The sequence below is a fragment of the Myotis daubentonii genome, chromosome 15 (genome assembly GCF_963259705.1).
Source record: "Myotis daubentonii chromosome 15, mMyoDau2.1, whole genome shotgun sequence".
Taxonomy (NCBI): Eukaryota; Metazoa; Chordata; class Mammalia; order Chiroptera; family Vespertilionidae; genus Myotis; species Myotis daubentonii.
In genome coordinates this window covers 33,222,817-33,250,135 of record NC_081854.1, presented here as the reverse complement: position 1 = coordinate 33,250,135, position 27,319 = coordinate 33,222,817, and the positions used below count along the sequence as shown (strand labels likewise).

Below are 27,319 nucleotides of genomic sequence, written 5' to 3'. Positions count from 1 at the left end.
GCTGGCTGGCTGACCCGATCCCACTGGTCCCTGATCAGAGGAAAGTGGCTGCGTTCCCCGGTAAATTGGTAAATTTGTTCAGGGGCGTCCTGGGGTGTTCATGTCTCCTCTCAGAGCTTTCTCATTTTCCACATCAAACCTGTAGTGCTGCCGTGTTCCTGGAGAAGTCACCCTTGCTGTCCTCAGAACTTGGAAGGCTCATTTTTATAAGTTAATGTTTGCAAGAAATTAACTGATGGGTCACTGCTTGGCACCTGGGTCCGTGTGGTCCAACTACTGCTGCAGAACTGACATCTCAATTGAAGAACATTTATTGGGCACCTACTGTATTCCACGCCCTGTGCCATGCCATGCACCGAGGAAAGCCAGTGCATCTAGTCAGTGATTACTGAGTGCTGATGCGGGCCAGGCCCTGTGGAAGGCGCAGGGGTGCAGGCGATAAGGCACAGATACTTGACCTTGTAGAGCCAACCCCCCACTCCGGGGTGCATGAGCTTCCTACTGCCCGTCACACATGACCACACACTAGTGCCCAGTGAAAGAACTGAGAGGCAGCGGCCGAAGAGGATGTCCCAGCATCGCAGACAGAAGCTGAGCGGGACCTGGCCCAGGTGCATCTAAGTCTGGAGCTTGGGTCCCTTCCACTTCCCCGGGTGGTGTGTCGTGGTGGTCAGACGGGGCTGGGGGTGAGCCCCAGCTCTGCTATCTGCCTGACCTCGGGCAAGTATTAGACAGCTGCCTCCCATCTGTGACTTGGGAATCAAAACAGTACCTGTCTTGGGGTTGCTGTGAACAGGGGACGGAATATAAGGCTTGTGAAATATTGATCCCTGTATAGAACACATACGCGCTGACATGACGGCGCACTGGGGATGTATGTGGAACGCTTCACACGCAGTTTCACTGAATTCTCCCAAGAAACACACGGTCACTGCTCACATGCCCACATCGGAGAGGAGGACCCCCAGGTTCAAGGGCATGAGTCATCAGCCAGCCCCGATTCTGCAATGTCTTCCAAAGAAGCTTCTCTGGGCAGACAGAGTTTGTCAGCCCAGCTCAACGTTTGGATGAGGTAGCAGCTGGAATCCCCACCCATCCTACTGGGCTGCTTTCTCTGTGTGCCCGCCCCCACCCGCCCCAGCCCTCTCTCCTCTGAGCCAGCATACCACCTCTGGGAGAGACCGCCCCAGACGTCAAGGAAGTGCTCATATTCCAGAGTGACAGCACCACTCCCAGCCACGTCTCCAAGCCAGTCAGTGGGGGGAGGGGGGGGAGTGTGCCTCCTCCTGCTGCTGGCTAGCTGACCACTGCCATCTGAACTGCCTGGTTGGAGTCTCTGGGGCCAGATGTTATAGGGCAAGCTAAAAATAACCAGGCGGCGGGCCACCCCTGGGGGGTGGGGCTGGGGGTGGAGGCATGTGCTGGGCGTGGACAAATGATCGGAGGGGGAGCTAAGAGAGTCTGGCAGACCATGCACACTCCTGCTCCCCATTTAACGGGCCCACCTGGCAAGGGGGCCCTCTTCTCTGAACATCTGGAAAGAAACCCCTCCACCAGCTGCAGGATGGGCAGCAGCAGAAGGAAGGTCATCTGGGCCCTGTGCTCGTTGCTGCTGCTCCTTGAAGCCAGCTCTGCCAAGAACGTTTGGAAACGGGCATTGCATGCGAGGCTGGCTGAGAAACCCCACGTAAGTGCCTGGATGGGGAGACCGGGAGGAGATGGGCCCTCCCCAGACGCTGTTGGTTCTGTCAGCGCTCCCCCAAACACAGGCAGGGCAGGTGTCTTTCTTCATCAAAGTCGGGCGGTGGGCAGATGGAACTCACGTCTTCAAAAGGCTCCTTGCCTGGCAGCAAAGACGCAAAGAGAACATCAAAAGTGCGCAAGGGGCCTGTGATGTGCTTTTGCCTAATGAGTATACTTTCTCCTGACAAGCAGCCCCGGGGTCCAAGGACTTAAAGCTGTCTCTCAGCCAGCAATAACCAAAGTTGTATGCAATGTACGCATGCGTTCATGCAGGTATTTACTCATTCAGTAAACGTTTACTGGAAACTGCTCTGGGCCAGGCACTGTGGGGGGTCCAGTGGGTACAAGACGGCAATACCAGCTCCCACCCGTCAGGGCAGCATAGGCAAGTGGGGGAGGCAGTCAGGTGACAGGTGATGGCAGAACAAAGGGATGGCATGGCATAACAAGTGACAAGAAGCATGTGCCCTGGAGCCAGGTGTCTGGGTTTGAACTCGGGCTCTGCTGTGCACCAGCTGTGTGACGTCAGGCAGATTGTTTGGCCTCTCTGAGCACCAATGATCTCATCGGCTCATTTAAAAAAGACAGAATGATATGTTTCTTTCAACAAACCTGTTTGCTCACCACTGTTTACCAGGCACTGTCCTTGGCTGTGGGGATCCAGACATCAGATCCCTGTCTTCAGGAATCCATGTTAGAGTAGAAGAGGCACAAATGAGTGAGAAATAAAAGGAAAACATAGTGAGTTTGGTGACAAGTGCTGAGGGGAAATAGAAAGCAGGAAGGAGAGAGGGTGGGATGGGGAGGAAGGTGCATTTTTAGATCCTCCCCACCCCGAAGCACAGAAGCATAGAAGCGTCAAGGAGATAACACCAGCACCCAGCATATGTGTGAGCATCAAATGACTCAATATGCATAAAGTGCTTACGGAGCACATAGCAAGTGGTCAGTGCATGTGGGTGACATTTAATTAAATAATGGTGAAATCAGTTGATGCTTGCCTCCCCAGGTGGGATATAGGTTCCTTAGGGTACAGTCTAATTCTCTCTCATTTAGTATAGTTCCTGATGCCTTGCCAGGTGGCTGTCATTAAGTTGGTGCCCAATACATTCTTGTGGGAAATTATGGGCAAATACAACGGAAGCACAGGAGAACTTATGCAGCTCTGCCTCAGGAGAGTCAGGGAGAATTTTCCAGGGTTGAGGGCATTCAATCTGGGGCTTTGAAGGATGAATAGGAGTTTGCCAGGTAGAGACATGGGAGAAAGGCTGTTTAATGAACCTAGGTACTATGGGGTGTACTAAACTATATTGAGGCTGATCTCAGCCTCCAGGGCTTACATTCTATAGGCCATGCAGGAGGTCACTGGGAGTGGAAAAAAAGTAGTAGTGGCTGAAATGATGGTAGGTGTTTGGAAGAAGAAAAGCTCATGTGAGATGGTATAGTCACAGAAGGCTTCCTGGAGGAGGTGAGACCCTGGCCAGATCTTGAAGAGTTATTAAGAATTTGGAGAGCTTGGCTGGTGTGGCTCAGCGGTTGAGCATCGACCTATGAACCAGAAGGTCATGATTCGATTCCTGGTCAGGGCACGTGCCCAAGTTGCAAGCTCAATTCCCAATGTGGAGCATGCAGGAGGCAGCCAATCAATGATTCTCTCTCATCATTGATGTTTCTATCTCTCCCTTTCTCCCTTCCTCTCTGAAATCAATAAAAATATATATTTTTTAAAAAAGAATTTGGAGAAAGGAAAAACAAAAAAGTTGAGAAAGGCCATTCCTGGAAGAAGAGTCAATGTGGGCTGAGGGTTGGGGGCAGAACTGGTGTCTCAGAGCCCTGAGGGGGGTCCTTCCTATAGGAGAGGGCTGTGTGTGGAAGGAGGGAGAGGGACCCTCTCGGGTCTTACTGATCCGCGCTTTTTGCTGGCCTAAAGGATGATTGCATCGTCCTAGGTATTAGCACTTGGTACCACGGAAAGATTTCTGATGCTTCACCTGGTCTTATCTCCACCTAGTTGTGGGGTGTCCAAGGAGCAGACATCTCACGGGGAGGAATGGCAGGTCTGGGGGTGTTGAGGATGATGTACTCAGGGGATGGGGTAGTCTCTTTAAAAACACAGGCCTGGCCCTGGCCAGCTGGTTCAGTTGGCTGGAGCATCATCCTGTACACCAAAAGGTTGCGGGTTCGATTCAGGGCACCTAGGCTGCGGGTTTGATCCCTGGTTGGGGTGTATACGAGAGGCAACCAATTGATGTTTCTCTCTTACATCGATTCCCCGCCCCCCTTTCTATCTCTCTAAAAATCAGTTTTAAAAAACCCCACACAGGCCTGGGTGGGCCTCAGAAACTGAGTCGGTTGCTTCTAGTCATCATTTGTCAGGAGCAAGCACTGAAGTGTGCCCCTCGCTGGGCTGGAAGGCTCCCTGGTGAGCACCAGCACCAGCACCAGCACCAGCACCAGCACCCTCCCCGGCGCCCAGTGCTGAGGCAGGAGAGGTTCGCACAAGAACTGCCTCAGAGCAAGCCCCTGGGGAACGACAGCCTGTTGGCTTGTGGCTCAGAGGATAGGGAGGCTGGAAAGGGTCCTGGCCCAGGAATTCAGCTCAGCAGAGTCTCTAACAGGCTGTGCAGCCTTGGGCTACTCACTGCCCCTCTCTGAGCCTCAGGCCGTTGCCCGGGAAATGAAGGCAGAGGACCAAATGGCTTCCAGGCCCCTTTTCATTCTGATTCTAACTCCCAAGCAAATGTTCAGTAAGGAAGTTAAAGGTCCTAGGAAGCAGACCCCACACACTCAGAGACAGGACTTTCCCATGTGGCCCCGCTGCTCCCACCCCAAGCTCAGTCAGACCTTCAGCCCTGAGGGCAAGTCAAGGTGGGGCGAGGCCAGGGTCCAGCAGCACGCTGAAGCCAGGTTGGACCCACTTGGAGAGTTAAACAGGGCCCTTACTAAAGAGTAAATCATGTGATTTAAATTGTAAAAAGGAAGGAAGCCCTCATTAGAAATGGATCACTCCCTACGTATTCCACCACCTCTCACTACTCCCTCTGCTCTCAAGATTGCTTATGTCGATGGTATCCGTATGGGGGAAACAGTAGATATTGAGGAACTATTGCTTCTCCGCATTCCGCACCCTCCGTAGGTGGCTAGAAGCCTGCCTCGCTGGGAGTCTCAGCCCACGGACACCAGCAAAGGCTGCACTTGAGAGCTGGCTGTTGACGCTGACCAACTGTTGGCCGTCTGCCCCCTGCCGCAGGCGCCCTCTCTCACCTTCTCAAAGCCTGTCCCTTGGCAGAGTGGGCAACGGGCCCAAGGAGTTTCCTGAACACTGTGTACGTTACGGCCCGGGGCTCAGTGCCAGAAGGGACGGCGTGCCTTCTATTCCCACAGGACCCCTAGGGAGGCCTGTGAGGAGGAGGCTTCTCCCCCCTGGGCCTCAGTTTCCTCCCCGGCGGCACTGGAGCGCCTGCTGTGCGGTCCAAGGAGAAGACGACGGAGAGCCTTGAGCTCCGTGCCTGGCAAAGAGCCACCCTCTCCACGTCTGCACTATTCAAAATAAAACAAAACACAACGCAGAACCAAATGTTTATGAGGCAAGATAAGACAGAGTGGAATGTTTGTAAGTAGCCTAGTGGCCTTTTCCGGGAGCTCAGGGTCAGTCGTGGGGAGCTGGTGTTTGGGGCTTCTTTCCTGGCATTTAATGAACCTCATAAGAACAGTTCTTTCCTGACCATTTCCTGTGCGTCAGGCCAAGCGCTGGCCATGCATTAACTTGCAGGATTCTCTCAATGCATCTACGAGGTGGGGCCCGTTGCCACTGCCATGTCAGCCCGCGGACCGGCTGGCCCGGTGATCCCAGCATGTGGCTGTGCTGTGGGTCTGTTTTGTCCCTAAGCTCCCATCCAGGGCAGCGGCAAGTAGCTGTGCAGTCTGCACCCTGCCCAGTGGAGGGGATCGTGAGGGGCTGCAGCAGCCAGGAGCAAGGGAGACCCCTTTGTCATGCATCCTGCTCCCGGGGAGCCCTTTGCGCTTGTCCATCCGGAGCTGCAAAGCGGTTTAGGGTGGGTGGTCACGTCCTAGGCGGGCGTCTTCCCTGAACTGGGGCTGTCTATTGCCTTTTTGCATCCATGATAACAGCCTTTGGTGACGAGCACAAAAGCCCTGCAGGACCTGGCAGCCCGTGCGCATCCCTCAGGCTTCCCGAGCTGGTCCTTCTCTCCCTTGTGGCTCGGTTTAGTTTTCATGCGCCGCTTTGGCAGATGACCAAGAAAAGCAGTCAGTTCGCTTCATCGGTGGTGTTTTGCTTGGTGTTTGACACTTGTCCTGGAGCCGAGGCACATGAAGGCAAGAACAGCATCATCGGGTTCAGCTCAGCTCTCCCTGTTCCCAGCCCCGTGCCTGGCACGTCGTTGGCCTGGGAACTATGACGTTACCATGAAAGGAATCAATAAATTACATGAAATCCTTCCAGAACAGGATAGAAGGGATGGAAAGTTCTAAAAGACATCCAGGTGCATGCACAGCAGGGCTCAGCGGGCACCAAAGGGATTGGTCGAGTGTGCAGCCTTGCTCGCAGCTGCATGAGCTGGGCTGGTCCCCGGTGTGAGGCCCTAGTTTTGGGGCACCTCTCCCAGGAAGTCCCTGTCGCCGTGCACCAGACCCTGCTCTCAGAGCCCAGTGCTGAGGTCCCAGGGCATCCGGAAATGGCATTCGCCAGTGCACACGGAACCCTATGTCCTCTGTTCTAGGGAGAGACATATTTTTAGATCTTTGACGTCCAAATTCCTAAGGAAGAGTGAATAATGCTTAGAGGAACATTGGCCTTCTTCCTGTACCACACAAACGAGTCCTGGGGTGCACTTTTATTGGCCCGGACCGTTAAGTTGCCGGAACATTCCAAAGAAAGGGAAAGCTCTTGCGAATGGAGTGGATGGGGTGGGGACTCGGGTAAGCTGGGAGGGGTCTGGAGATTGGATTCTTTCTCCTTAAATGGAAATGGCTTCAAATTTTTTCCTGATTACAAAAATGATGTTTATTGTAAAGAAATACAGACAGACTGTCCTAAATAAGTAAAAATAACTTAAACTCTCCCTCTGACATAAGCTCTGTTGACATTTTAGGGTGTGTTGGCCTAGACTTTAATGACGCCGTGATACTCCACACACACACTTTTTTTCTTAATAGGATTTTACTCGTATTGTGTTTTAGAGATTTTCATTAGGATAAGATTCACATAACCATTTTAAAATGAATAATTCACTGGCATTGAGGACAGTCACTACCTCTGTCTAGTTCCAAGACATTTCCATCACCCCAAAAGGAGATCCCAGGCCCGTTAAGCAGTCACTCCCCACTCTCCTGGCAACCACCCATCTGCTTTCTGTCTCTCTGCATTTGTCTGTCTGAGACATTTCGTATAAAGGGAATCATGTGGTGCATGGAATTGTGTCTGGCTTATTCGTGCTGTTTTGTACCTTGTGTTTGTCATTGAACATAGATGGTGCGTGTGTTAATATGGTAGATCTGGGTCCCCTTTTCCAAGGCTTCTACGGTGTTCCGAGGTCCAGACGTGCCATTATCTATTTATCCAGCCTCCTTTGGCTGTGTATCCGGGAATCAGACTTAGACTAGCAGAACTGGGCTTCCCACCAACGCAGCCAGAACTGACATTTCCCGAACCTGCTTGCCTAATAGCAGCAGAATGGCTTCGCACATCTACAGAGGCCTCCAAGCCCCTCTCCCCAGGGAGGGGAAAGTGGCCACCAGGCCACTGACCTTACGAGAGTCATTCATATCCGAGGAAGGCAGCACTGGAAGCGCCCGCTGGAAATGTGTGCCGCAGCTGCTGGATAATAGACCTGCTGTGCAGCCCCTTAGCGGGAACGGAAATAACAGATCAAGATCCCAGGTTCCTCTGGGGTTTTCATGAAGGATGTTGTCAGCTATTTGACCGGAGGGGTTTGACCTGCCATTATTTTATTCAGACTCAGTGGCAGTGGAGGGGTGGGCGGGCTGGGGCTGCAGAGAGTGTAGGTACCTGGGACACAGGTGGGAACAAAACGAAGTCCTGTGTAAGGGGAGAAAAACAAGAAACTGATGCGTCTGTCAAACACAGTGCTCCCATGGTGACCAGGGGTTTGGAGCTGCTTAAAGGCCAGGGCCAGGCGGGCATCTTGGGTGAGAGGCCCGGCCCAGGCAAAGCCCCAGCTGTGGCCTGGGCTTATCGTGTGCCAGGGGCCTCACGGAGGCCAGGCCACTGGACAGGAATGAGCAAGGGCAGAGTGGTGGGAGGGAGGACAGAGACGTGGAAGGGTTGGGGGCAGCTCAGGTCTGATCTTTATCCCAAGGACTTTGGCCTTTAGCCCTTTGACACCCGCCCTCCCCTGTGGGCTGGGAAGCCATTGAAGGGTGATCTATTTATTTCTTTGATAAAAGTCCATTCTTTCTCAGAACTCCAGGGGACATCCTTTGTTTAGGACCATCTTTGAGTATCACCTTGCAGAACATGAAATATTTTCCCAAGCATTTCATCCTTTAATCTGGGCCCTTGGGGAAATCAGTCCTTTATCGCCCACCGCCATCTGTTGTCTCCAAGGCACCATCTAAATAACTCGGGGAGATTTGACTTCTAAGGCGCTTATCTCTTTTGTTCTCTCCAAATTCCGTGAAACGTTTGAACTTTCCTCTGAGAGCAGCGGCACATCTAAAATTGATCTCTCCACACCCCTTCTGTTGGGGGTGCCATTAGGGGAGTACTTGCCTGGCAGGTGTCGAAAGTGGGTGAAAAGTATTTCATTTCTTATTTCCAATTTCCGTTAAGTTTCGTAAACGAGGCTTGATATAAAAACAGGCTACGTGGAAAAACCCACCGGCTCCTCCAGACCAGGCATGGGCACTCCCGTCACCCTCGGAAGGAGGCCGGGGCAGTTGTCACATTTGATTAGGATTTAAAAGGCGGGAACCCAACATGAGTCCAATGTCGTTAATTCTGAAGAAAATGAATCAAGAGCGAATGGTGCAGGATTATGCCTGCTGCTTGCAGCTTGGGAATTATTCGCAATGACACTGGGAATCCGGGGGCCTGGGCTGAGCAGGGCACAGGGAAAAGGCTGAACCAGGAGACAGCAGTTCCATGCTCCCATCTTCCCTTTGTTTTGGGGAAGAACCACCAATCTCCTGAAGCCTTCCATTCCTTACCTGCACATGTTGGCTTTGTGCTCTTTTTTACTTTTCACAAAGTTGATAACCTATATTAGGAAGAAAAGATGAATTCTCTGGGTGAAGCTGGGGTGGGGACCAGAGACCCACCCTGTCCAGGCTCTTTGGAGAGTGGAAGGAGGTGGAGGGGGGCGGGGGTGGGGGTGGGGGTGGCGGTGAGGGGTCCTGGGAAGAAGTTTGAAAAACACTAGACCTTGTAATTACACCCATTCCAAAATGAGCCTGCTGGGGACCTATTCTCGGTGGCCTGACGCCCTCTACAGGACATTAGGAGTAGCGCATGGAGTTTGCCGCCACCGCAATAGCTGGGTGGGAAGGATGTTTCCGTATCCTTGACCTTCTGTCTTTGTAGTTGAGATCAGAAGGCATATGCCATTTTGTGTCTTGTCTGCTCTCTCCTTTTCTTTTTCACTAACATATCATAAGTGTTTTTCCTGTCATTAAAAATTCTTCGTATGCACTTCTAAATGTTTAATTGTCTTCTTTAAATTGAAAAATATAACGGGCATGGCAAAACTCTTTTGCACTAGCTATATACATAATAAAATAGCGAGCAATGAGGAGAAATCTCTCCTGGCTTCAGAACCTAATTCTTTTCTCCAAAGGCAATCCTTGCTAACAGTTTCTTGTGTATTCTTGTATATCCTTCCAAAAAAATATTCCAGGCCTATCTATATATATAAAAGGCTAATATGCAAAGTGTCCCCTCAGGAGTTCAACCGGGAGACCGGGAGTTTGATTGCTCTCTATGATGTGTGCTGACCACCAGGGGGCGGCACGGAACCAAGGAAGGCCTTGGCCAGCAGCCAGAAGGCACCGATCGACCCTGATCACCGGCCAGGCCTAGGGACCCTACCTGTGCACAAATTTTGTGCAACAGGCCTCTAGTACAAATATATACATATTGCATGTGTGCATATGTATATTTGAAAACAGTTAGGGTGCATAGCAAACAAACTGTTCTTTACCTTAATTTCTTCACGAACCGTAATGTCTTGTTGATCGTTCATAAGCAGGTTAGACGTAGGTTTTGACGGCTACATACTACTCCAGTCTGCAGACAGGCATTATTGACTTGGACAGCACAGGGGGTGGGATTTTGAAATATGTGTGCAGGGGAACGAGTGGATTTATAAATAGGAATTGAGATGACAGGAGCAGTTTTGGATAGGCCAGTGGGCAGGGCAAGCCAGCATGTTTCTTCTCAATGAACCTGTTCTATATCTAACTGTGTGTGTGTGTGTGTGTGTGTGTGTGTGTGTGTAGGGATGTATAAGATCTGCCCTCCACACACCCCACTTTCAAATCCAGAAGCAGGACAGTGTTCCTGGTATGGATGGGGTCAGAGAGGCCCAGGGTGAATTGCCTGGTGTGACAAACTCCCCCAACCTCCCCTCTAGCATGCTTCTTTTATTAGTCACGTGCCTGCATGTCCTATATGTTGGGTACTGTGTCTCATTGACTTACTGAAACATAATACCAAAAGGCCAAAGAATCGTGCGGCCAACTCCACAAATCACCACCAAGTGAACCAGCAAGAAGCAAGGGCCAGCCTCCAGGGACCCCCGTGCTCTCCCAGTTACCAACCACAAAGTGGCCACTGTCCTAACTTCCGGAAGGACGTTGGTAAGGTCGTTCGGCTGTCCGGTCTAATTAGCATATTACGCTTCTATTGTTATAGATGTATAAAGTGTATGTGATGTATATGTGTATATATATTAGGATCGATGCCTAACATACAAACTGCTCACATTCGTTTATCCTTTCTGCTGCTGATGGGCTTGCCCTCCTCTCCGTTGGGGGCAATTACAAAGAGAAACATCTGTTAATCCTCAGAGCAAACCGCCCAGGCTGCTTCTGCTGTGTTTACAAGAAGACTCAGAAACTCAGAGAGGCCCAGCGACTTGCCCACTGCGCACAGTTCCAAGCAGCCCTGGGCACCATTGACACTGCCCTCTCCCCGCAGGCCGCGGAAGCGGACAGCCCCCGGCAGCCCCGCGCGGACCGCTGCCCGCCGCCCCCGCGCTCGCTGCCCCCTGGAGCCTGCGAGGCGGAGCCCTGCCAAGCCGACTCCCAGTGCCGGCAGCGCCAGCGCTGCTGCTACAACGGCTGCGCCTACGCCTGCCTGGAGGCCATGCCGCCCCCTCCCGGTAGGCGCTCCGGGGCTGGGGAAATGGGGAGGCGGCGGGTGGGCAAGGGAGGGGGCGGGGGACCCAGGTGAACTGCCCCGCCACACCCTGCGCAGAGGTCTGGGCTGGGAGGGACGCAGGGGGGCGGGCCCATCTGTGAAACGGGAAGATTGCGGCTCAGGGAGCCAGCTCCAAGCTGCCCTCGGGGAGCTCCAGCCCAGGAAACGCGCGCTCCAGGGGAAATGACCCCTCCTGAGGATGGGGGAGATTTCTCATTAGGGCCTCATGTGCCCATAGGTGGCTAGGGGGCCTCCAGTTCTCCACGGACCCTCCAGGTCCTTTCACTCACGATGCCTGGCCCTGGGGGCATTTGAGACGGAGATCTGGGACTTCAGCCGTCCACGTGGGGTGTGCCCACAGAGGCAGGGGATGCAGACTCCCGGGTTCAAATTCACGGGTTAGCTGGGGGCCTCCTTAGACCCTCCCCGCCCCCGCCCACCCCCCACCCCCAAACACACATAGAACGAGACTGAAATGAGAAAGGGCAGCTTATGGCACAAGCCTGATCGATCATTCGGAAGCGCTCGGGCCCCAGCAGGGCTAGGAGCAGGTCAGCCATAACATGTGTAATCTTAAGGAGAATCCCGTTGGGAGAAACAGTTCCCAGAGATTCATCATTGAAAGGAAGGAGTTTCAGATTCCTTCTGGAGAGAAGGTTTAGGACAGGATGGGAGGGAGCCCGTGGGGAACACTGAGGGGGGGGGGGGTGAGGGATGGACAGCTACCTCCCTCTGGATGGAGAAAAAGGGTCCCTAATTGGTTATGGAGGCAGTAAAGTCTCCACTCTCAGTTCTGCTTGGACTGCACCTGAGGGTGCCATGGGCTTTAATAACTGAAAGTGGCTCAGAGTTAGCCCCAACCTCTCCTCCCAAGGCCAAGGCAAGAGCGACCACGGCTTTTTTTTTTTTTTTTTTTTCCTTTGGAGTGAGATCACAGCCCTTAAAGATGCTCATAATTACAGACTCCGGAGCGTCTGAGCACTGCCTCTTGTTCAGAGACTGGGCAGGCACTCAGGACCAGGAGGCTCCTACAAGGCCCTTTATAAGAAAGACGACATGGCGCCCCCTCCTGGTAGGAGAAGCACATAAGGTGCTTCCCTCCAGGTGTGCAAGTGAAAAAAGGTGCCCCTTCCCTTGGATGGCGACAGGGCACAGGGATTCCAGCCTCACTGCCGCCCAGGCCAGCTGCTGCTAGCAGTGCACCAGCCGTACAGCTGTCCCTCACATTCCTGGCGGCCTTCACATCCATCATCTCGTTGTATGCTCACACAGTCCCAGGAGGTGCAGAGACTGTTGTCAGCCCTATTTCACAGCCGAAGACACTGAAGCTCAGAGCAGCCGAGCCACCTGCAGAGGTCATACAGCGGACAGAGCTAGAGTTTCAGCCCGTCTTCTGTGAGGTGCCCACTGCCTTAGGCCCCGAGGGCAGGGTTGTGGGGCCCCTGCTTCAGTACCTGGGCCCATATACAGGGCCCCTCACTGCCTGAAACATCCCAACCCCAGACACCCACACGGCTCACTCCCTCCTCTCCTTCAGATCCTTGTCCAGAGGTGGCCACTTTCTCGGGGAAGATTCCCCTCTCTGCATGGCAATCCCTCCTCCAGCCTCCCCTTACCCTCTTTACCCGCTTCAGTTTTCTTTATAGTCCACCCCGAATATTGTGTTTTGTTTGTGTGTTCATTGCCTGTTTCCCCCACTTGAAGATCAGCCCCACAAGGAGAATTTGGTCTATTTTATTCACTGTTATATCCCTACCATCTGGGCCTCGAAAAGTTATTCAATGAATCAATGATTCATAAAATAATAAAATGACTAGTTTTCACTGGCCAGCAGAAAGAGACATTAGTTAGTCATAATAACAGTGGGAATGCTATTTAACACAAGGTTTCTCACCCTTGGCACTCCTGGGGGGTTAGATAATTCTACTCGAAGTTGTGTTGGGGGGCTGACCTGGGCATTGTAGGATATTGAGCAGCATTCCTGGCCTCTATCCATTAGAGGCCAGTACTACCCCCACTCCACATTGTGACAACCAAAAATATCTCCAGACTTTGCTAAACGTTCCGTGGAGAACAAAATTGCTTCGAACTGAGAACCATGATCTAACAGGAGCAGATGACTTGCAGTGCACCAGGCCCTATTCTAAGCAGCTTACACACTTCCTTGCATTCCCCGGGGGTGGGAGAGACTATTTTCAAAAGCGAATCTTGAGATAAGGGCTGGGGTACAGGGAGTTTATGTAGCAGGTGACCCCAGGAAGTTCCCGTGAAGGAGCAGAGAGGTGAGCCTGTGGGCCTCCAGGCCTTTAGGAGTCTGCAAATGGAGGGCAGGCCTTAACCAAGTTTAGTTTTCCAAAAAGTATAGCAAAATGTGTACACTTCCCTGCTGCTCAGAAACCTTTGACCAATGCAGAGGAGCATACAAATAGTAAGTATTGATATATTTCCTATTGGTAAAAGATGGCATCGAAAACATTTTCTAGTGTGTGGTGGGAAGCAGGAGGGAAAAACCAGAGGATTAGAAATAGTGGCTGTGGAACGCCGTCATGCCACCCCTCTAGTTTGGAAATTGCAAATTATTGGTTTGTTCCCCCTGCTGTTTCCATTTCCACGCTGTGAGGTGATCCAGCATTTTTACCAATACCCATCTATGTACTTTCAAAGGCGCTAGACAGCACATGAACCTCTTTAATTTTGTCATATTTCTGACCCAGAGTAAAGCAGAGGTCAAAAGCAAGTGTAATCTCAGACCAATTTCATTTGATCTCCAAAGTGTTTTAAAATTTTTTAATTACTAGTTGCCAAACATTTAAAACCCGGAAGATTTATATTAGTTAGATTTACAGCTTAAAACAAAAATCAGCTCCGGAAACACTGGGAATGGCTGGCCGAAGCTGACCAACAGCTGACCCACTGAGGCAGAAACACTCTCAGGTTTGCCATATCTGTTTGTCTGACCGAGCCTGATTTTCTCCTTTGTATCATCTATCTGCCTCCGGGAGGTATTTGGGCTTTCAACCCCTGCTTTAGATTTTTGAAGGCCTTCCAGTCTACTAAGTGGGTCACTCTTCTGGTTAAAAATGTACCGGTACAAGCTGTGCTGCTGTAACAAAAAGACCCATAAACTCAGGGCCCAACCTATGAGGCGTTTACTTCTCCCTCAGTTAATAGGCCAGAGGTAGACAGATGGTTCATGGCAGCCAGGTGGCTCTGATCCAGTCATCCAAGGACCCAGGTTCCCTCCATCTTTTTGCTCCACAAGATCAAAGTGGCTCCCAGCCTGTGGGGAGAGGGAGAGGGAGACAAAGGGGAGAAAACAGGCGTTGATGCAAGAGCAAGACCAGAAATTACTAGAACATCATCACTTCTGCTCACATTCCATTGGCCAGAACTCAGTCACACGGCCACACCTAGTTGCAAGAGAGGCTGGGAAATGTAGTCTCCAGCTTGGCCACACAGTAGCCAGCCAAAACTCAAAGTTCTATCATTCAAAGGAAAGGGCAAGTGTATGCTGGAGAACCACCATTGTTTCTCCCCCAGAGGCGGGGGCATTTCTCAGCTGCCTGAGGAGGGCCTCAGTTTAACCATGTATTACTTTGTTAGTTGTAGATTGGCTGGTAGAGCCGAAACCTCGATGGCTTGGTGGCAACGGCTGGCTCCTGGATGGCCCTGAGGAGGTGTTACAAGGTACCGACAGGATCAAGCCCAGACCTGACGTCATAGCCAGGATCCCCCTTCTCAAATCACCAGAATACTGATAACAGAGGCTGCCTGCCCCCAAATACTCAGACCTCTTGGAGCCTCCCCGACCCCAACACAGAGGGGGCGGGTGGGGCTTGGCCAGGCTCTCACATCCCCAGGACAGTATAGAGTTTGACTCTCCCTGGGAATGGGACCTCCTTCCTGGTGGAGAATTGAGAGGGAGGGTGCTTGGGGCAGGTTTACAGATCCCTAAAACCCCAATAAGGGGCTTGCTGCCTCCTGATGATGGGTGGAGAGCAGTTTCCAAAAAGAACCACGTGCAGGCCCAGGGCCTAGAGAACTGTAGGGTTCAAGGGTGTACCTTCATGGATGTCATGTGCGTGTGATTCTGCACACTTCTGTGTGTGTCACTGTGTCCATGAGAGTACACAGCTGTGAAAGAAACTGGGTGTGTATGTCTGAATATTTGTGTGTCTGTGTTCATGTAAATGTGTGTAACTATACATGTGAATGTGTGTGTGTGCAGGATTTGTGTGCATGTGAACATGTGTGTGGGTGGCTGTATGTGTAGTGTATATATGTGTGTTGGGACTTGTGGGGGTGGTGAAAATGTGTGTGTGATGTGTGAGTGTGTGTGTATGTTTCAGGATTTTTGTGTGTGAATATGTGTGTACACATGTGACTATAAGCATGAGCATATGTTTTTCAGAGTGTGTGAGTGAACATATGTTTGCACAGCACTATGCATCTGAGGGCATGGTTGGGATCACGTGACTTTGAACTGCTCCCTGTGTGTGTATGTGTGCATGTGTTCATATGTTCATATGACACTGTGAGTGAGACCCAAGGCTCAGCCTGGAACCTGGGGGCACAGTTGAGAGGTGGCCCCTCTGGATAACATGTTCACTGTGCTCACTGCCTCCGTGGAGGGGCCGCCCCTGAGACCCTGGCATGTGTCCTTCCCACAGCAGAGACCTGCAGCACCACAGAGGACGGGGCGGAGCCACTCCTCTGTCCCTCGGGCTACGAGTGTCACATCCTGAGCCCGGGTGACATGGCCAAGGGCATCCCCAACCGCGGGCAGTGCATCAAGCAGGGCCCAGCAGGTGAGTGTGGGTGCCCAAGCCCCGCCCCCACCTCACCCTCCTATAACCCCCACTTGTTGGAGCCTGGCTAAGGGCTCTTTCTGTCCTACCACTCTGTTCCTCCTTTCAAATCTTCCATCCTTTGCCCCGAGCCAGCCCTGCCGCCTCCTCGCTGGGTGACCTTGGGGTCAAGTGCTTCAGTCTCTGAGCCTCGGGCTCCTTGTCTGTAAAATGGGGCCACTTCATGCTATCATGAGGGTTCATTTAAGTCCTACATAAAAGCCTCAGTAAACGTCGGATATTTTATATCCGCCTGTGTGTCTATGTTTTGAATGATCTGAGAACCCTTAATTTCTGCTAGGACCATTCAATGTGGCTTAATTAGTCTGTTTTGGGGGAGGAAGGCAGTAAATAAAGTGGTGAGGAGTATGAATAGCATCACTTTAGTTTGCATAATTTTCCCAAGAGTGGAAGGACTGGATGGTGGTACCTAAAACCCACGGGGGCCTCACGCAAGACGTAAGGTTGAGAGGTTTGGTGTGGATTTGCAAGAAATGTGTGGCAAGCGAAGAATCTGGAACTTCAGGGAGATGTAGGGCAGCTTATCAAAGGAGAGCTCATTGGAGCTTCAAGTCCACGTACTCCAGGCCCACGTCCCCGCTTCTGCCCTCTGAGTCAAGATCAAGGATAACTACAATGACCCTACTGGCCAAAAAAACACATCAGAGTGCATGGTCAGCCAAAGCTTTCCCCCCTGCCATTTGAGAAATTTATTTCTCTCAAGTGTTTCAAGAAAGACATACACATTCAATCAATTGCACATTTAGCATCATTATAATTGCAAATAAGAAAATTATGAGACATTAGAACTGTTCTGAGAATCCTGATCACTGGAATTCTGAGCTTTGAAACAAATTGAACCGATGAGGCATAATTGTGATTTCTCCAACATTCCACTTGCTTTTTGGGTTACTGGCAGGTTCTGCAGCTAGACAGCCTGGGATTCCAGTGGCCACCGGCCCCTCACTGCTGTGTGTCCCAAATAGTAGAACCTTCCCAGGCCCCATTTTCCCTATCTGTAAAATGGGCTTTAAGAGTTAAGCGGCCATGCCTCTTGCTTCAAAGCACAGAACAGCATCTGTAGGCGCCAAAATCAAACCTTAGGAAGATGAGGCATGTGGCCCACCAAACGCAAAACCCCGAGAGCAGGCCAGCTGCAGGAACACGCTGGAGTACGAGAGAAGCAGCCTTTGTCAAGAGGAGCTGCGGGGTGGGTCAGGAGTCCTTTGGACTGTAATGTCATTTTTCATAACTGGAAAGGCCTGGAACTACTCCCCCTCTATCATCCCCTGATCTTGCTCATTCAGTTACATGAAAGCCACTTCAAGGCCACAGATAAGCAGAGAGACCGATGAAATGATGCCTGCTGTTGATGGAGTGCCTCAGAGACACTGCCTTTACGCTTTATCGCAAGCCTGCAGGAGGAGTATAACCAGAAGGCAGGGTCAGGTATGCTTAGAGTGCCGGCTCAGAGCCACTGAAATGGGTTCGAACCCTACAGCTTTCTTCCCTGGTGACCTTGGGCAGGAACCTAACATTTCCTAGCCTCAGTTTTTCCATCTGTGAAAGGAGCTAGTGATGGTCATGACGGTAATTGCTTCATGGGGTAGTGACAGGCTAGAACGAGAGAGCACCTGAAAGGCCCTTAGAGCAGCGCCTGACACATAGTAGGTCTTCAAGGAACGTATGCCGCTATCGCTCCGTCTTACGGAAAAGGGAGGACAAGTTCAAGACCTTGCCCAGACAGTGCATACAGCTAACAAGGAGCAGAGAGGGACTGTGGAGCCTGTTCACCTGCTCCAAAGCCCGTGGTGTGTGTGTGCGTGTGTGTGTGTGTGCGTGCGTGTGTGTGTGTGTGTGTGTGTGTGTGTCCTCCCCTCCACAGGAAGATCTGAGCCTTGCAGGTAGGAATGCAAATGAAATTTCTACCGTTGGCCCCAGGGGATTGTCACTTAACCAGAATTCTTGGGAGTTTGAAACCACCCTGAATTCCAACAACTTTCCTTGGAGCAAAGGTCTCAGAGGGGAGAGGGGCGCTGTTGAAGCAGACGGATCAAGGAAGAAGCCTTTTATTTTATTTTTTTAAAACTACATATTTTAGACTAACAGAAAGTGAGAAAAATAGTACCGTGGACCCCCTGACAGTGGCTGGCCGACTGTGCCAGGAGCAGGCATGACCAGCCAGAACTCATCCCAAGGAGAGGGAGGAGCAGGAATGTTTCAGAGCGCCTCGGGCCTGGAAAAGGTCCTAGGCCCTGGCTGATTGCAGATAAGCTCTGCACCCCAGCATGCGGGTTGCCCCCCTTGGCCCCTGTTGCCTGTACAATAGCTGTCAGTGCTGGTCCCAAACACCCAGATGGTGACCATAGCACAAAAGGAAACAAAATGTCCAGCTAGGCATAAGGTGATTTTTTAATTGAGATAAAATCTATATATATATATAAAGAGCCAGGGGCAGTCTCATCCGAAACAACTGAATGGACGACCAAACAAGCTGAGTGGGGTGACAAGGCCAGCAAGGGGGTTAGTGAGGGATGACCAAACAACTGAGCACCAGGCTGCGTGAGGCCACCAGGCCTGCAGGGGGGTTAGTGAGGGATGACCAAATGACTGAGCAGCAGGCTGCATAGGGCGACCAGGCTGGCAGGGAGGATAGTGAGGGATGACCAAACAACTGAGCACTAGGCTGTGTGGTGCGACCAGGCCAGCAGGGGGGCATTTGGGGGTGACTAGGCCTGCAGGGGGCCAGTGAGGGGCGACCAGGCTGGCATGGGGGCAGTTGGGGGCAACCAGGCCAGCGGACGGGGGCCAGTAAGGGGTGACCATGCTGGCAGGGGCGGCAGTTAGGGGCAACCAGGCTGGTGGGGGGCAGTTTGGGGTGACCAGGTTGGCAGGGGGGGGGGGCAGTTGGAGGTGACCAGGCAGGCAGGCAGGTGAGCAGTTAGGAGCCAGTAGTCCTGGATTGTGAGAGGGATGTCTGACTGCCAGTTTAGGCCCAGGCCTAAACCAGCAGTTGGATATTTCCTGAGGGGTCCCGGATTGGAGAGAGTGCAGGCTGGGCTGAGGGTCCCCCCCGCCCCCCCCCCCCCCCCGCACAAATTTCATGCACTGGGCCTCTAGTTAGCATATAACATGGTATGAATTTCAGGTGCATAAATGTGATCTGTTAGTGTTGCAGCTGTCAGACATGGCTGAGCTGCTGCAGGGGAGACGTGAGCTGCCCAATATTGGCATTGGCATGTGAAATATTGTATTCTGACCAGGTGTCCACTCTCCCCCAAATGTTTTCCTGCTGTGGGGACTGAGGGAAGAGGTGGGGTTAATGGCACTCAACAGGGAGAAGCCATTTGAGACATAGGAACTTGCCAAAAGTTGACAACTTTTTAACACACAAAAATGGCAATTTCCTATGGTTCCTCCTAATATTTGCATATATGTGTTGTAAATGAAATTATTTCTTTTTATCCTCACAACAACTGAAGAGGTAGTGATTTTATGCCCTTTTCCAGGTGAGAAAACTGAGGCTCAGAGAGGATTGGTGAAGCAGTTAAGTGAAGATTCATTCTCGAGTTACTTTGTCATTTGCAGCAATGCCATTTGAAACTCTTTTGAAAGGACTAAAACAATACCATTTACTCCCCATGTGAACATATTTTGTAAGGACACTTGCTAAACAATATGCTGAAATTTTGCTTCCAGATCATCATTGGGATCAGGACCCCTTTATACTGAAAACATAATGAGGATTCCCCAGAGCACTTCTCTGTGTGACTGTGATATTTCCCATATTAGAAACTAAAGCTGGGACACTAAAAACATTTATGTATTAATTCATTAAAATAACAATGATAAATTCATTATGTAGTAAACAGAAGTAACATTTTTTTAAAAAATTAACATTTTTTTCAACAGAAAAAAACACCAGTGAGAGGAATGGTATGGTTCTACATTTTTACAGTTCTGTATATGAAGTAAGAAGGCTGGATTCTCACATCTGCTTCTGCATTGGATCAGCTGCAATACCAAAGCCATGTAGCCTCTGGCTAAGTCTACTGCGCACTCTCGATAGAATGAGAATGAACAACACAAGCAATTCTTTAGAATTCACATGAAAGTAGTTTGGGCCGGATAAAATTCCTGAAAGGCGTTTAATCCTCTCACTTGTTTTCCAGAAGAGCCACTCAGAAGACAGACAGTTCACAAAAAATATCCAGGTAAGAGAAGAAACCATTTTTGCTTTACAGAGTCCTAAAAAGGACAATGATCATTCTTGGGTGGAGAAGAAAAATAAAGGCCCAGGGACTCTCAGGAGAACTATAGTCTGAAGCTGCTGAGAAGGGAAGTGGCCATACCCTCCCCAGGTGCTCTTATGCCATCAGATGACACTCTGGGGTTGAGGGGGTGGGATGCCAAGATATGTCTGTTCTGAAAGTCTCTCCAACCTGGGCAGTCCTCCAGGTGGCATCGGACATGGACAGGAGCCATTTCAGGCTGCAGGCTGGAGGGTGGAGAAGCCGCTAGACTGGTGACTGAGAGGGACTGGGGCAGCAGCTCAGGGATGTCTCATAGAAGACAAAATAGAAGCTAGGATTGGCAAACAACTTAAAAGACCTGTTGTCTGATGGGGGAGGGGGCGCGGAGGAGGTATGAGTTGAGAGGCATTCATAGCAAATGTGGTTTCATGGTAAACATCAAACATCAGAACCTGGGATTGGAGAGACCTTCATTCACAGAATTGGACAATGTGGCTGACACCATCATTCCATTCAATTATCCCTTGCTCCATCCATCCAATAATTCAATCATCTATCCATTCATCATCCATTTAATAATTTATTCAATCATGCATCCATCTATCTTTATCCATCCACCCATCTTTTCATCCAATAATTGATTTAATCATTCCACGCATCTATCATATCATGATTAAGCATTTATCAAGCATTCTCTGCTTATTCATTCTTTATTCTATTCTTCATTTTGTGCTGGAAGTTGGGTTACATCTGTGAACATGACAGGCCAGCCAGTCCCTGCCATCATGCAGCTAATGTCAAACAGGAAAGTCAAACAATAAGCCAAGTGGGTTTTTAGTAACAACAGGTGTGAAAATCTTGAGGTTGGAAGCAACTAAGCCATCAGTGCAGCTGGAGTGCCTAAGTGAGGGGGAGAGTGGCAGCAGATGAGGCCAGAATTGCGGGCGGGGCCAGGACACACAGGTGGTGGGGCCTGGCGAGGGAAGGGGAGAGACTGTGGGGGGGGGGGGCCTGTGTACCTCGTTTGTGGGAAAAGGGGAGACAGGGCCAGGCGGATGTATTTGGACTTCACTTAGCAGTGAGTGGTGAGCCTTTGAGCGGGAATCGACATGCCTGTTCCGACAGAGCCCTGTTCTTTTGCAGAGGGTGACACCAAGAACGTGGCGGAACATGGGAAAGGACAGCAGAGGCATGTTCAATAAAGCAGTGGCGGGGTGAGTGGGAGTCGATGGCAGGAAGGGGGTGGGGGGTTGTGTATCCGAGGTGGCTTCCACCACAGAGTGGACTGGTGGGAGGGTGAGAGTGGGGCTTCACCTGCGGGTAGAATTGTAAACCCCCTTATAATTTCAAAGCGAACAGATGAGAACTTTTCGTGTTGTTAGAGTGGGCGTTTCTATACCCTCTAGTGCAGTGGTTCTCAACCTGTGGGTCGCGACCCCTTTGGGGGTCGAACGACCCTTTCACAGGGGTCGCCTAAGACCATCGGAAAACATATATATAATTACATATTGTTTTTGTGATTAATCACTATGCTTTAATTATGTTCAATTGGTAACAATGAAAATACATCCTGCATATCAGATATTTACATGACAATTCATAACAGTAGCAAAATGACAGTTGTGAAGTAGCAACGAAAATAATTTTATGGTTGGGGATCACCAAAACATGAGGAACTGTATTAAAGGGTCGCGGCATCAGGAAGGTTGAGAACCACTGCTCTAGACCTACATCCAAAGACTCAACTAGGTTGTAACTTGCCTTTCCATCCCCTTTCCAGTCCTTTGCCTTAATGCATCCATGAACAGGCAGACAAATCCTCCATTGTCCCATGACATCTGTCCCTCCCTCTGTCACACGATTCTTTCGAGGGCCAGCTCTCTGATAGGCAGGTACCAGGCACTCAGGTGCTCAACAGTCACGCACGGCACCTGCAGTGGGCTGGGAGCTGTGGGGGTGACGCAGTGAAGAGAGCAGAGTTCCTGCTGTCATGGGGTGTACATCTCCTACGTCCTTTAGTAGGAGACTAAACGAGTCAACAAGCAAGTCAGCAGGAAAGTGACAGGCTGCAATGAGTAGTGTGAAGGAAGCGGACAGGCGACGTGGTGCAGAATAGCCGAGCCTGGGCTGGGAGCTGCTTCAGACGGGGTCAGGGGTTACGGAAAGCTGGGGGTGGAGCTGACATCTGAGCCAACATGAGGAGGTGCTGCCATAGGAAGACCTGGAGAAGGGGCACCCAGGCAAACAGACCCGGAAGAAGAAACGTCCTGATGTAGGAAAGACCTTGGCTTAGAGCAGCGATTTACAACCTTTTTCACCTCAGGGCACACATCCACTCATCACTAAAATTCCGCGGCACACCAAAAATAGATTATGTTTTTGCCGATCTGACAAAGAAAAACACACACCAGGTGTAATTTTGATTCATTCACACCTGATGGTTATTGTTGTGTTGGCTGTAATCATTTAAAAATATATATACGTTTTATTGATTTTTAGAGAGAAAGGAAAGGAGAGGGAGAGATAGAAGCATTGATGAAAGGGAATCATTGATCGGCTGCCTCCTGCACAGCCCCCACTGGGGATCGAGCCCACAACCCGGGCATGTGCCCTGATCAGGAATCGAACTGGCGACCTCTTGGTTCATAGGTCAGTGCTCAACCGCTGAGCCACACCGGCTGGGCTGTAGTCATTTTTCATTTGACAATCTAAGGGAAAAGTGGTCAGGGCCTGGGCCTAAACAGTTAGGTATTGTATGTTTTAAAAATTCTTCTGGCCCCCAGAGCGCCACAGCACAGTGGTTAGAAATCCCTGGCTTAGAGGAGCCACAGGGAAGCACAGGTGGGAACAGAATGGTGCTGGGGAGGCCGGCCCCGGAGGAGGTTATGGTTAGGCACAGGCTCTGCTCTCAGGCACAGGTGAACAAGGGTGATGGGATCCCAGCAGCTGGAGGGGTCTTAGCGGGTAAAACCTAAATACCCTCCATCCCCTGTGAAAGCTCAATGTCGACACATGGCCAACCAAAGCCCTTGGAAGCCGGCGGTTCCCCAGGATGTCCTTGAACGGCATCAGGTTTCAGATTCCAGAACGTTCAGGTGTGAGACCTCCTGGGACATCTCGAGCCAGTGGGGACTGACACAGCAGGTCTATTACCTGCTGATGACAGGAACAGTCCTTGCAGCGGGTCTGACCCACCGCGGACTGTGAGCCTTAAACGTGCACGTGCCAGGGGTCCGGGGGGAAGAACAGACCGTGAGAGGCAGCTTGGATGGCTTTTAGGAGCCAACAGACGTGGCTTTACGTTCTTGCTCTGCTACCACATGACCTAGGCAATGACTCCAACTCTCCAGCCTCAGTTTCCTCATCTATAAAATGGGAATGATGGGAGGGAGGTGTTAGGAACTAAGTAAGGTGGTACCTGCAGGGACATCACAGTGAGTTAAGAATTTAGTCTCAGTAGAGACTGGCGCCCTCCTGGTGTCCGGTGGGGAAGGAGGAAGAGGATGACACAGATTTGTGACCCACGTATTGCCGAAGCAATGGCTCATATTCCTTTCTTCTTTGCTTCCCTTTCAGCTAATTTGAAAGAACATTCCTCACTTCCTGCTAAGCTTTGGACACAGTGGTATAAGAATGCTTTGACCCTCAGAGGTCATGCCCAGCTCAGCAGAGCACAGCCCCAGAGATACCAAGAGACAGGACACCCAGCTCTCATCCCCAGTGCCCTCCCTGGCTTGGTGACGGTGGGAGCCTCTGACCAGCGCCGGGTCCTGTTCTGTCATCTTGGAAATACAGCTCCACAGATGCTACCGGGGAAGCAGGCACTGCCTTGTGAGCACGTGCGAAGCTCCTTCTAAGTCAGAGTTCCGTGTCGTGTAATTTACAGCCTTAGCCCAGGCCTGACTCTGGTGGGCACGCACCCAGCCCCCCCAGAGTCTCAGAATATAGCCCCGTTCTCCAAGTACATTTGCTCATCATAAAATGAAGGTGAACTTACCTATTCATGCCTGATTCATAGCTTACCCACCGGATGGTCTTAAATCGGACCAGGGCTGAAGCCACTGGTTCTGGGGGTGAGGGGGAGGGTGGGTGTTGCTGGGGAGTCAGCTCAGCCCTGCTTTCCGGCCACAAGTGGGCTGTTTTAGTTAAGATCCCTCTGAATTGGATCCTGGGAGGAGGATTTGGTGAAAGTGACATATTATGGAAGTTTCTGGGCAAAACAGGCGGCAGGTGGAGAAGTGGGAAAGGAGGAAAGAAGGTCAGATGAAGTGAGGTGTCAAGGTGCTGCAGAGGGTAACTCTGGTGCCAACCCCGGGGGTCCTAGCGGCAGCCTGAGCCCCACCAGGCCAGCTCCGGGGCAGGAACCCGTGTGGTCACGCAGAGGCCCTGCGCTTGGTATAACGAATTCTTAGCGATTGTTGAGCCAGAGGCCTACATGTTCATTCTGCAAGCGAGCCGTGGAATCTGCCCCTGGGGAAAGGGGTGCCGAGTATGTATCAGGCTCCCAGCACCTCCATGATGGGGAAGGGCTGTCAATTCCAGGGGCAGCCCCCCTCCTGTGCACACAGGGGCCCACAGGGGCATGGGCAGAGCCCGGAGGGCATCTGTTACACAATTCAAATCTCGACGGTGTCTGCACAAAAAAATGGACACATATGCTCATAGCTTTGTGGGGGAACTGATTCAATTCAGCCCAAAACCTGCTTCAAAAACAGATTGTGGAGATTGGTATTAATGAATTGTTTGGCAGGCTTCAACTTTTTAATTCCAAATGTGGAGGCAACACCTGAGTACCCATATTTTAAAAACAAGCCACTGTCCTGTCCCCTGTCCCCCTGCACGTCCCCACCCATGCACACAATACACATTATCTGAGAAAACAGTCCCAGTCCCACTTAAAGTGGAGATTGATGGCCTTGTGTGTCATTTCTGAGCATCAGTGCATTTAAAGAATTCTTACTGTTTTCGCGTGTGGAACATGAGGGAGAAACAGCCGAGTGACTCGTGTCAATGGTGCATGAAGTGGGCATCCGTCACACGGCCTGGGGAGGCCTGGACCTTCACGTTGATGGAAAAGAAGGACAACTTTGCCCAAGAGTGTCCAGTCAGGAGACATTTCAGAGAACGAGGTTATGTCTGTTCGCTCCGGGCACAAGCCTCAGAGTGGAACGTATTTACACACTTCCTGGGGGTAAGCCAGGGGCCACCACTCAGGTGACCCATGAAATGCCCAGTCTCCCACATGACCTGAGGGGGGATCTCAGTGGTCTGGAAGGGACCTGGGGCGGGGGTGGCTGTAGCTCCTGGCAGAGAGAGGGGTCTACAGGAGCAGGGCTCACCAGGGCTGAGGACCGTGGGGCTAAGGGACTGTCCGGTCAGGGCTGGCCACACACGGTGGAAGCAAACAATTACAGCCAGCAGAGACCTGAGTGTCAGAAATCTGAAAGGACTCGCCCCAAGTCACACAGCCAGTAAGGGCCGGGGCCTGGAATCCGGGCCTGTCCTACCCACAGCTCAGACTCCGGAGGCCCAGCTGCTCTGCTAGTTCTGGCCTATCGAGCGCATCCCTCCAGCCCCCGAGGCCCAGAGGGGGGCTGCTCGTGTGCGGTCCCACACAGGGCGCTGGGGACAGGGCTGAGCTCATCCCCACTTAGGGGCTGCCCGTCAGATGGGGCGGAGCGAGCACAGACGGGTCAGTCTGGGTTCCAGTCCTGAGCCAGCTGCTTACCTTCTCTGACCCTCGGTTTCCTCCTCTGTGAAATAGGTGTGTTAAGAGTGGCTGCCTTTCAGAGTTGCTGGGGAGGATTGTGTGAGATGATGGATGGGTGGTAAGTGCTCGATGGGCATGGTGGTCATTCCTTATTATTATTATCTTGGCGCAAATTACAGGAAGAAAAAACACTTTTTGGGGGAGCCATTAATTGTCAAAGTCAGATGATGTCTCATACTCGGATCATCCACCTGTATTCTTTTCTTTTTAAAAACTGATTTTAAAAAACATTTCATTTGAAACAATGGAACATTGATGAGACAGGCGAGGAAACGAACAGGGAGTCCATCCCCCAAGGTGACACCTTGCGCAACCACAGGACAGTATCACACCCGGAAGCTGGCACCGGTCCCGTCCCAGCGCGTGCTCGCTTTCCTCGGTCCCGCAGAGGGAGCTGAGGGGTGAAGCGATTCTCCGAGGCCACCAGCGTGGAGCTGGCAGAGCAGGCCACTGGCACGCCAGGGCCCCATCTCCCATTGTCTCATGAACTGCAGGAGGCGGGTCCCACTGCTCCCAATCCCCAGTCTGGAGTTGTCTTTCTTGCCACACGAGACCTCCCATATTGAAGAGACAGAAGAAGCCGCGGCCACCACCTCTGAGGCCGTCTGAGGACTGTGTCCCAGCCGTAGTGGGCGGGGGCCCAGCCTTTGAGAGGGCGCAGTCCCCCCTAACAGGGCCCAGGAGCAGGGACACCAGGAAGAGGGGAAATAGTGGACAGGCCCCTGGGCTGCTTTGGCCCTGCCTCGGAGACAAAGGGCTTCTCTGAGGCCACTGAAAAGTGACTGGCCCCCCAGGCACTTGGCTAAAGGCAGGGCCTGCCTGGGGCCTCCCCCACGGAAGCAGCTTTTCTATAGGAAGGAGCAATGACACAGCCTCTCTGTTCCTTGGGTAAAGGGACAATTACAGTCTTTCCTGGGGCCATTTTCATCTGAGCTGCCAGGATGAACTAACTGCCTGATCCCAAGTCTTTTTCTAGAACATTCCCACACAGGTCAGCAAGGTAGTCTAAAGGGAAAGGGCGAAGATGAAAGTGCAGGATAAATCCTATCTTTTAACCCCAGGGAAGGTCCCTTGCTTCCACCCGGGAGGAGGTGAATAGGCCCTGGGTGGGAGGTGCCCAGCCCCCAAACAGACTCCTCCCTGCAGGCATCTGTCTGCCTGAAGTTCCACCCTCCTGTGTCAGCTGGGCTGAGTGTTGAGGCTGCTGGACTGTGGCCTCCTTTCCCCTGGAAGCACTGCTGTCGTCTAAGCCACTGGAGACAAAGATACCTGCTTTCCAGAGGAGACACACGGTGTGTGGGCCATC

At 51.6% G+C, this 27,319-nt stretch overlaps 1 protein-coding gene across 5 annotated transcripts; it reads left to right on the top strand.

The window, feature by feature from the left end:
• Window positions 1-1,401: 1,401 nt before the first annotated feature.
• Window positions 1,402-24,239, top strand: WFDC1 (WAP four-disulfide core domain 1). 5 transcript variants are annotated; one of them, XM_059667198.1, is made up of 7 exons: window positions 1,412-1,687; window positions 10,922-11,105; window positions 14,747-14,830; window positions 15,814-15,951; window positions 20,166-20,204; window positions 21,387-21,457; window positions 23,820-24,239. In XM_059667198.1, the coding sequence occupies exons 1-6, from the start codon at window positions 1,436-1,438 to the stop codon at window positions 21,443-21,445; spliced, it is 756 nt and encodes a 251-aa protein (XP_059523181.1). In that variant the 5' UTR covers window positions 1,412-1,435; the 3' UTR covers window positions 21,446-21,457; window positions 23,820-24,239. The 5 variants fall into 5 exon arrangements, with proteins under 5 accessions (XP_059523182.1, XP_059523178.1, XP_059523177.1 ...); XM_059667197.1 differs by having other exon boundaries at window positions 1,414-1,687; window positions 20,163-20,204; XM_059667195.1 differs by lacking the exons at window positions 20,166-20,204; window positions 21,387-21,457; window positions 23,820-24,239 and adding an exon at window positions 19,903-20,117 and having other exon boundaries at window positions 1,406-1,687.
• Window positions 24,240-27,319: the final 3,080 nt, after the last annotated feature.